The sequence below is a fragment of the Phallusia mammillata genome, chromosome 8 (genome assembly GCF_965637545.1).
Source record: "Phallusia mammillata chromosome 8, kaPhaMamm4.hap1.1, whole genome shotgun sequence".
NCBI classification, from domain to species: domain Eukaryota; kingdom Metazoa; phylum Chordata; class Ascidiacea; order Phlebobranchia; family Ascidiidae; genus Phallusia; species Phallusia mammillata.
This window is the reverse complement of record NC_137259.1, coordinates 19656994-19667025: the sequence shown is the minus strand read 5'-3', so window position 1 is coordinate 19667025 and position 10032 is coordinate 19656994. Positions and strand designations below refer to the sequence as shown.

Sequence of the window (10032 nt, the reverse complement as noted above, 5' to 3'; positions counted from 1 at the left end):
TCAAGTATCAAGGCAAACATAATAAAGAGATATTTTACACAATGCAAAACAACACGGACCAATCTAGAAGAAAACTTTATTCACGCCAAAAACATGCAACAGATTTTGAACACAAGCGAAAACATACAAAATAGTATCGACTAAAATAAGACATTTCATTTACTGGAAGCATGCACACCTTTTATTAAAACTATTTCAGCAACCTTACTGTCTGAGGTGATGCAATGTCAAATATTTTTAAGCAGACAGATTTGTGAAATCAAGGGACACACAAATGAACATATACAGCAATTAGACAACAAATACAAAGTAGAAACAACTTAAACAATCGGTGCTGAAAACATAGGGGTTTATATACACATAAGTTAGCCTGTTTGAATCAAAACATAAAAATAACGGCTTGAATTTAAATGTAACATGTCTTATCAAATGTTAACTTCTGAGACCAAAACATTAACCCAGAAATGAAAAACAGAAAGACACAATCCCAGTACTATACACACATGTGGCTTAAAGAGTGTAAATTTGCAAAGTATATTTTATGACGGGCTTCAATTAAACAGCTTTAAAAACTTACAGCGAAAAAAAGGTGCAAAAACCCGGGGTTCCAGTACTTTGCCATAACACAAAACACTTGACAACATGCTATAAAAAAATTGCATACCCGACACATTAAACCATCAATGCTCTGGTGGATAATCTTAAAATACCATAAAAAAACTAAATACTGTATAAAAGTGGGGGGAGTCACAAAGAAAATAATCCATCAGTAAATCCAAGCTACATTGTAAGCCTGAAATAAGAATACAAAAAGACATTCATAAATGAAATCAAAGTTCAAAATGTATATGTGGCTTTGCCAAGCATATACTGGTCAAAAATATTTAGCGGCAAGGGTCAGCCTACACTTGCCGATGAAAATGTGTTACCAGGTCAAACATAAACAGCACAGCAATGCGGGCTAGTCATAGCAACAAATTATGTATGCCATTCTAGTCTATCCTCCCTGGTTCCAAACATTTCATGATGACAAAAAACTCACTATCATGGTAATTAATCAATTGCAAAAAAATTAAAACCAAAAACTGTTGCTTTTTTAATGTCCTTATAGACCAAAGAAAATACTAGAGATTGGCCACGCTGAGCCAGAACCAGAGTACTTGGTACCGAAAACTGCTTATTTTGGTGCTTGTTGCTCGGCCGAGCAGCTGCACAAACTCACCCGAGCATTAAATTTTACTACATATACCCATGTATATAAAACTAGTGTTTGAAAGCATATCTAAAAACAAAAATCAATGTTTTAATAAATGTTTATATGGTGGAAAAAAAGCATATTTCTGGGGCCTGTGCAGCTTAACACACAGCCGGTGACATAGGGACCTTGGAAAACTAGGGTGGAATTAAAAATGTTTGTGACGTCACAAAGCATTAAACATGCCAAAGACAAGCCAAAAAGTCAACCAGTAGTATCATGTCTGATTTAAACAGATGTGTAAAAAAGAGCATGCTACTACCAGCTATGTAGTGTATACATTAAAATCACAAAAAATAAAAGTTAACATATAACCTTGCATTTAAATACCTCATTAAAAGCTGCTGTGTTGTCTTCTGCAAAAAATAATGTCCAGCAGTTTAGTTTTCTGATTGGAATGACAAGTGTCTCATCTGCAGGTTAGCCAATAACTCAACCCTAAAAGATAAATAGCAAATTATAATCATAGCACTCTATGCATTTGATCCTATATTTGTTTTGTGTACTATATAGCATAAGATGACAAAATGTGTGCCACAACCCATTGTCAGGCTATGCGAATAGGAAACAGAACATCACTGTTATTAGCTACACTTAACCATAGTTGACAGCATTTATTGCCTATGAAATAACCCAATAGCAACAAATTATGTATGCCATCCTAGTCCATCACTCCTGGTGCAAAACATTTCATGATGACAAAAATGTCACTATCATGGTAATTGATCATTTGCAAAAAAAATTCAAACCTAAAACCATTTTTTTTTTAATGTCCTTATAGACCAAAGTAAATACTAAGGATTGGCTGCGTTGAACCAGAACCAGAGTACTTGCGAAATGCTTTTGTTTTGATAAAACAAATTAAAATATAGCGACAGATTTAGTGGTTTTTCACACTGAATTTTCTATTTTTCACACAACAAAATTCATCAATTTCACCTCAGGTGGAACGTTTGATAATTTCTCGACCCTTGTGTCAAGCGTTTCATCCTCAAACGGAACAACCAGTTCAGATTTTCTGCCTCTGAAACACGAACCAAATCCTGATAAGACAACATGGGGGATTCCACCTGCAAAAAAGCAAAGGATGAGATGTGTAACAGAGCTCACAACAACAAGTAGATTGAATGTGTAGCATCCATATAGGACAAGGAAGTGCTTGCGATTTGGTACAAGGCAGGCTTATCACAGATCCTATGTAGCTTAGTTGGTACAATGTGAGTCTCGGATAGCTGCTGTCCTGGGCTCAAATCCTACCATAGGCTAGATTTTTCTAGTCTATGCCTTGCCCCATTGGAGTGTTGGAGAGACTAGCTTGTAGTAGATTACAGGCTTGGCAAACTGTGATCTACCAAGTTGAATTCTATTTAGGCTAAACGACATCAAACATGTGGAACTTGAACTTGCGTGGTGCGAGTTTGCAGCCGCACGATCTTCTTATCGCTATTTTTTTGTGTATGTTTTGCACTTGTCGCTATATAAGAATTTTGTCCTGCAAGTTACTTCATTTCCTGATGAAGATGTCTTGTATAGGACGTCGAAACGTCGATTATTTATAATAAAACTGCTGGATGAGCAATACTTTGCTATATGTTATGCCTGGCAGCAATAGCCTATTTCATGTGGTACTTGAGTTGGAACTCTAGTGATGAGTATTTAACCCTATTAATGTGTGACTGATGAGACTTGCATGCCAACACTTTGCCCACCTCAGTCAAATTCCAGTAAAATGTTTTCTGGTGTGATATCCCGATGAACAAAACAATGGTTTTCCAAATGAACCACAGCTTGCAAAGTTGAAGAAGAATAAGCGGCGCTGTAATGTTGTCAACATTATTTTGCCTCCTGTATAATGCAAGGTATGTCTCATACCTGTAAACAACAAGCAACCAGTATTCTAACACACAGTGTTCATACACCAACATTTTAATATTTAATCCAGTTCATGGTGGGATTCAATTTTTTTGTCAGCCGGTTCTATCACAATAGTCATATTTTTCATCCAGTTCTATTACAAAAAATCATATTTCCATTGACAGTAATCAGTAATGCTAACCGGTTCGCTAAACTCATAAAATTTCGTGAGACGGTTCTATAGAACCCATGCGAACCGGCTGAATTCCACCACTGCCTAATGAGATCAAGTTCGAAATGTATATTTGTTTACTGTCACCACATCACATGTTGTCTATTTTTTGTCAATAATTAACTTAAAGCCCTTAAACTAACAGAAGGGGGACTCTACACCAAATGCGCTTTTAATTGGATGAAGATGTTAGCAAACATTTTGCAATTTTATTGATCACTATGATTTTACTGAACACATACGCAATATATACATTTTATTCGGCAACTATATTTTCTTGACATATTTGCTGGAGCAAAATCTTTAAAAAATTATGACGCACATTCCTTTAAAAAATTATGACAAATCTTTATGCGACTCAAGTGTATATAAATGGGTGTAACTGATGTGGCCTACATATCACTGACAATGGCATGAGCATTTGCCAAAATGTTTGAACAATAAATCATGTGGCTTTTTACATCTATTTGGGCTGTTATTTTCACCATTAAATTTATGACAATGATCTATTAATATCATAAGAAAGTCAACAAAGCCAGCAGGCAACAAGATAAAATATCAAAGGATTACTGCAATGCAATGACTGTTGTTATTCTAACAAAATAATGACCAACCTCTTTGTGACGGCAAAAAGTGTGAGATCACATTGTGATTGATTTAATTCTTCATTCAAATTCCCAAAGAAATCTTTATCAAATCTCATCTCATTGTGATGAGGTGGCAATGCTTTTTCTTAGGCTGAGTTCTGCACAGTAACAAATAAAACCATTATTTAACACAACAAAACAACATCTTTACATTGTGCAGAAACATTAAACATTCAGTGCATCGAAAATATACAGGATTGGTTGGTTCACCTTTATCGCTTGGTACAACTTCATATCACTCGGTTTACCCTTATATCACTTGGTGCACATTTATGTCGCTTGGCACACCTTTATATCGCTTGGCACACCTTTATATCGCTTGGTGCAACTTTACATCGCTTGGTGCAACTTTACATCGCTTGGTGCAACTTTACATCGCTTGGTGCAACTTTACATCGCTTGGTGCACCTTTATATCCCTTGGTGCACCTTTATATCGCTTGGTGCAACTTTACATCGCTTGGTGCAACTTTACATCGCTTGGTGCAACCTTATATTGCTTGGTACAACTTTACATCGCTTGGCACACCTTTATATCGCTTGGTGCACCTTTATATCCCTTGGTGCACCTTTATATCGCTTGGTGCAACTTTACATCGCTTGGTGCACCTTTATATCGCTTGGCACACCTTTATATCGCTTGGTGCAACTTTATATCGCTTGGTGCAACTTTATATCACTTGGTGCAACTTTATATTACTTAGTGTAACTTTATATCACTTGGTGCACCTTCTTGTCGCTTGATACACCTTCATGTCGCTTAGTGCAACTTTATATCACTTGGTGCACCTTTATATCCCTTGGTGCACCTTTATATCGCTTGGTGCACACCTTTATATCGCTTGGTGCAACTTTACATCGCTTGGTGCACCTTTATATCGCTTGGCACACCTTTATATCGCTTGGTGCAACTTTATATCGCTTGGTGCAACTTTATATCGCTTGGTGCAACTTTATATTACTTAGTGTAACTTTATATCACTTGGTGCACCTTCTTGTCGCTTGATACACCTTCATGTCGCTTAGTGCAACTTTATATCACTTGGTGCACCTTTATATCCCTTGGTGCAACTTTATATCGCTTGGTGCACACCTTTATATCGCTTGGTGCAACTTTATATCGCTTGGTGCAACCTTTATATCGCTTGGTGCAACTTTATATCGCTTGGTGCACCTTTATATCACTTGGTGCACCTTTATATCGCTTGGTGCACCTTTATATCCCTTGGTGCAACTTTATATCGCTTGGTGCACCTTTATATGGCTTGGCACACCTTTATATCGCTTGGTGCAACTTTATATCGCTTGGTGCAACTTTCTATCGCTTGATGCAACTTTACATCGCTTAGTGCAACTTTCTATCGCTTGGTGCACCTTTATATCGCTTGGCACACCCTTTATATCGCTTGGTGCAACTTTATATCGCTTGATGCAACTTTCTATCGCTTAGTGCAACTTTCTATCGCTTGACGCACCTTTATATCACTCAGTTAACCCTTACATCCCTTGGTGCACCTTTATATCACTCGGTGCACCTTTACATCGCTTGGCACACCTTTATATTGCTCGGTGCACCTGTATATTGCTAGGTGAACCTTTATATCGCTTGGCACACCTTTATATCGCTTGGTGCAACTTTATATTGCTATGTGCAACTTTATATCGCTTGATGCAACTTTATATCGCTTGGTCCAACTAAGACTACTTTGTAAATCAAAATCAAACACAACTTTCATCTATGTGGCAGTAAAAGTTTATACTGCCCCATTTTCACCATAAGCTGAGTTTGCATAGTTTTACCAGCAAACTGTTCTATCACATGGTAAGTTATTCGACAAAACAGCCACAAAGTTATGATTTACTTGTTTAGGCTGACAATCACACCAGGATATTACAAGTATCTAAGACATTCATATTATGGTTACCATCTGCTTGGGCAAAATTCCGAACAGTTCAATAACTATCTTTGCTGACACAAAAGTTTCGTTACAATCTATATATGGCATGTTGTTACAGTTAATAACCTAAAAAGTCATATTTTTTTATAAAATATCATTACTAGCACAGAGATAAAAGCACAGTTTTGTTTCTAAATAAGTTACATAACAAAAAGTTTTACAATATCCATTTAACACAGTATTGTTAGCTTTCAAGACACAGTGTGGTCACATGAATATACACAGTATAGTGCATTGTGCATCAAAATCAGCACAGACAACAGTTATAATGCAAGCCTTTTAGGCAAGATTGAAAAACAAACTATAGAATGACTATGTTGCTTAATGCATTTTTAACACAAGATTTAACACAAACTGTATTTTGGTCAACAACCTTAATTCATACCACATACAGATATCAGTGATATTGCACTGTCCATACTACATTACATGTTCTGTCTAATTTAGATGCACTCTTATCTGTACAGTAGAGTTTGATTCTTAACATAGCTGAAACTACAAGACTGTGGTAACTGCACATTGGCAGGAATATTATGTTTTACCTTTGGCAATCCTTCCGGTGCCGTTACATGTCAGAAGTCCTTCCATCTTTTCCACTGAACTCAACGTAACTAAAATCTTTAGTATCTACAAATATGGTTTGGCTAAAAAAATTTCTTTAAAAATAAATGATCTGCATAACACAACTAAAATTATAAAGCTTAACATGATACACATTTACACAATGCTGTGAAACATTAAAACTAGTTAAAAATTTGTTTTTCAACCTTAAAAAAACTGTTTTTAGCAAAAAAAAAAAACAAACTAAACATTTTCATGTGATTAATGCAAAAAACTAAAACAATAAATCACACTTAAATAACATTAAACTTACTTATATCATTTGTTTATGAAATACTTCCATAGTTTGTCCCATTTACAGCACCATTACCGACCGTTTCTTCTGTAGATAACCTAGGTTTTTTCCTGATTTTTAACATTTTTCGCACCAAACACGTTTTTACTCCACGATTAAATTATTATCGCCACTTTCCGCACGAATAAACACTGAAAAATAACAAGCAATATAAATTTCCTGTTCTTCAGCAATTAATTCTTCAACATTTCAACGCAACTAAACTGAAATCATCAACCCGACCTGCCAATCAAAGCGGTTTAGCTGTGATGTCACTTCGTCATGCTTACACGCGCATATTTATTCATGCGTAACGATGAAAACAGGATTGAATCATATTTTTTGTTTAAACTTGCTGAAAAAATTAAATAATACAATAATTGGGTGAAAATTTGCGGATCCTTTCAATAAAGTCTAAATTTTTCGATTTGCTGTGGATCGGCTGGAGCAGGAGTGAGGGTTTGGTTTAAACCAGGGATGGGTAACGAGTCCTATTAGTCGAGTCTCAATCCCTGACTTTGGGGTTGGTTTAAAGCAGGGCTGTTAACCAGGCGGCCCGCGGGCCACAACCGGCCTGTCAAGCTATTTGGAGTGGCCCTCACTAACATACTGATTCAGAGAAAAAATGCTAATCTTCTGTGAATTTAGCAAAAGTTTCCACTAGTTAGGGTTTGATTTAAAGCTAAGGTGGTTGTTAGGGTTATAGTTGGAGTTAGGGTTTGAAATAAAGCTACGGTGGTTATTAGGGTTATAGTTGGAGTTAGGGTTTGAAATAAATCTACGGTGGTTGTTAGGGTTAGGGTTTGATTTCAAGCTACGGTGGCTGTTAGGGTTAGAGTTGGAGTTAGGGTTTGAAACAAAGCTACGGTGGTTATTAGGGTTATAGTTGGAGTTAGGGTTTGAAATAAATCTACGGTGGTTGTTAGGGTTAGGGTTTGATTTCAAGCTACGGTGGCTGTTAGGGTTAGAGTTGGAGTTAGGGTTTGAAATAAATCTACGGTGGTTGTTAGGGTTAGAGTTGGGGTTTGGTTTAAAGCTATGGAGGTTGTTAGGGTTACAGTTGGAGTTAGGGTTTGGTTTCAAGCTACGGTGGTTGTTAGGGTTAAAGTTGGAGTTAGGGTTTGAAATAAAGCTACGGTGGTTATTAGGGTTATAGTTCGAGTTAGGGTTTGAAATAAATCTACGGTGGTTGTTAGGGTTAGAGTTGGGGTTTGGTTTAAAGCTATGGAGGTTGTTAGGGTTAGAGTTGGAGTTAGGGTTTGGTTTCAAGCTATGGTGGTTGTTAGGGTTAAAGTTGGAGTTAGGGTTTGGTTTCAAGCTACGGTGGTTGTTAGGGTTTGAAATAAAGCTACGGTGGTTGTTAGGGTTTGGTTTCAAGCTACGGCGGTTGTTAGAGTTAGAGTTGGAATTAGGGTTTGGTTTCAAGCTATGGTGGCAATTAGGGTTAGAGTTGGAGTTAGGGTTTGGTTTCAAGCTACGGAGGTTGTTAGGGTTAGAGTTGGAGTTAGGGTTTGGTTTCAAGCTACGGTGGTTGTTAGGGTTAAAGTTGGAGTTAGGGTTTGGTTTCAAGCTACGGTGGTTGTTAGGGTTAAAGTTGGAGTTAGGGTTTGAAAAAAAGCTACGGTGGTTGTTAGAGTTAGAGTTGGAGTTAGGGTTTGGTTTCAAGCTATGGTGGCTATTAGAGTTAGAGTTGGAATTAGGGTTTGGTTTCAAGCTATGGAGGTTGTTAGGGTTAGAGTTGGAGTTAGGGTTTGGTTTCAAGCTATGGTGGCTATTAGGGTTAGAGTTGGGGTTTGGTTTCAAGCTACGGTGGTTGTTAGGGTTAGGGTTTGGTATCAAGCTACGGTGGTTGTTAGGGTTTGGCATTAAACTACGGTGGCTATTAGGGTTAGAGTTGGAGTTAGGGTTTGGTTTCAAGCTACGGCGGTTGTTAGGGTTTGGTTTCAAGCTATGGTGGCTATTAGGGTTAGAGTTGGAGTTAGGGTTTGGTTTCAAGCTACGGCGGTTGTTAGGGTTAGGATTTGGTTTCAAGCTATGGAGGTTGTTAGGGTTAGAGTTGGAGTTAGGGTTTGAAAAAAAGCTACGGTGGTTGTTAGAGTTAGAGTTGGAGTTAGGGTTTGGTTTCAAGCTATGGTGGCTATTAGAGTTAGAGTTAGAGTTGGAATTAGGGTTTGTTAGGGTTAGAGTTGGAATTAGGGTTTGATTTCAAGCTATGGAGGTTGTTAGGGTTAGAGTTGGAGTTAGGGTTTGGTTTCAAGTAGTGATGTACCGAATCGGCGAAATTTCGATTCGGCCGAAACCGAATATTCGGCGGTTTTGCCGAATAAATTCGGCCGAATCAACCGAATCATTTATGACGTCACGCTAAGTCGTATCCTACGCGTTTGACATGAAAGCAGAAGTTTATCTACCAGACAATTAGTGCAGAATGGTTGTGTTTCGTCCGTATTTTAGTTCTGTGGGGTTTAACATTGTCCCAAGCACGATTGCCAACCCAACAATGGAAAACTGATTTTTTGTCTGCAGTGGGAAAAGCGTCAATATGTCAAAAAATATAATGATTGACGCGATTTTCGTTGGTACTGAGAAGAAAGGACACGTTTAACGCTTTGAATGGGTGCTCGTAAAAGATTCGGTTTCGGCCGAATCGCAACAAATTATTCGGCCGAAACCGAATCTTTGCAAAATGACCGATTCGGCCGAATAAATTCGGCAAACCGAATATTCGGTACATCTCTAGTTTCAAGCTATGGTGGCTATTAGGGTTAGAGTTGGAGTTGGGGTTTGGTTTCAAGCTACGGTGGTTGTTAGGGTTAGGGTTTGGTATCAAGCTACGGTGGTTGTTAGGGTTAGAGTTGGGAGTTAGGGTTTGGCATTAAACTACGGTGGCTATTAGGGTTAGAGTTGGAGTTAGGGTTTGGTTTCAAGCTACGGCGGTTGTTAGGGTTTGGTTTCAAGCTACGGTGGTTGTTAGGGTTACAGTATTCCAAACACTTTACTGCAACAGGTTTTAAACGTTTTGACGCAAAATGATTCCATAACCTTATTTCGGACCGACGACACACTAAATACACAATGACGTACCTAGGGGGGCTAAATGTACCCCCAGAAAATTATCGCACATATAGTGCTTTAATGAGACGGTATTTCAAACTGGGTTTAAGCTACGATATATAGGACTGAAAACGCAAA

The 10032-nt window shown here is 37.8% G+C and overlaps 1 protein-coding gene across 3 annotated transcripts; it reads right to left on the bottom strand.

Moving 5' to 3' along the window:
* Nucleotides 1–62: 62 nt before the first annotated feature.
* On the bottom strand, nt 63–7032 carry LOC145205470 (uncharacterized). 3 transcript variants are annotated; one of them, XM_080078205.1, is made up of 7 exons: nt 6820–7032; nt 6488–6572; nt 3956–4086; nt 2965–3100; nt 2195–2325; nt 1586–1693; nt 63–793 (listed from the first exon to the last, which is right to left on the bottom strand). In XM_080078205.1, exons 3-6 carry the CDS (start codon nt 4042–4044, stop codon nt 1636–1638), a joined length of 414 nt encoding a protein of 137 aa, XP_079934331.1. In that variant the 5' UTR covers nt 4045–4086; nt 6488–6572; nt 6820–7032; the 3' UTR covers nt 63–793; nt 1586–1635. The 3 variants fall into 3 exon arrangements, with proteins under 3 accessions (XP_079934331.1, XP_079934328.1, XP_079934329.1); XM_080078202.1 differs by having other exon boundaries at nt 2965–3127; nt 6820–7031; XM_080078203.1 differs by lacking the exon at nt 63–793 and adding an exon at nt 800–1282 and having other exon boundaries at nt 2965–3127; nt 6820–7031.
* Nucleotides 7033–10032: the final 3000 nt, after the last annotated feature.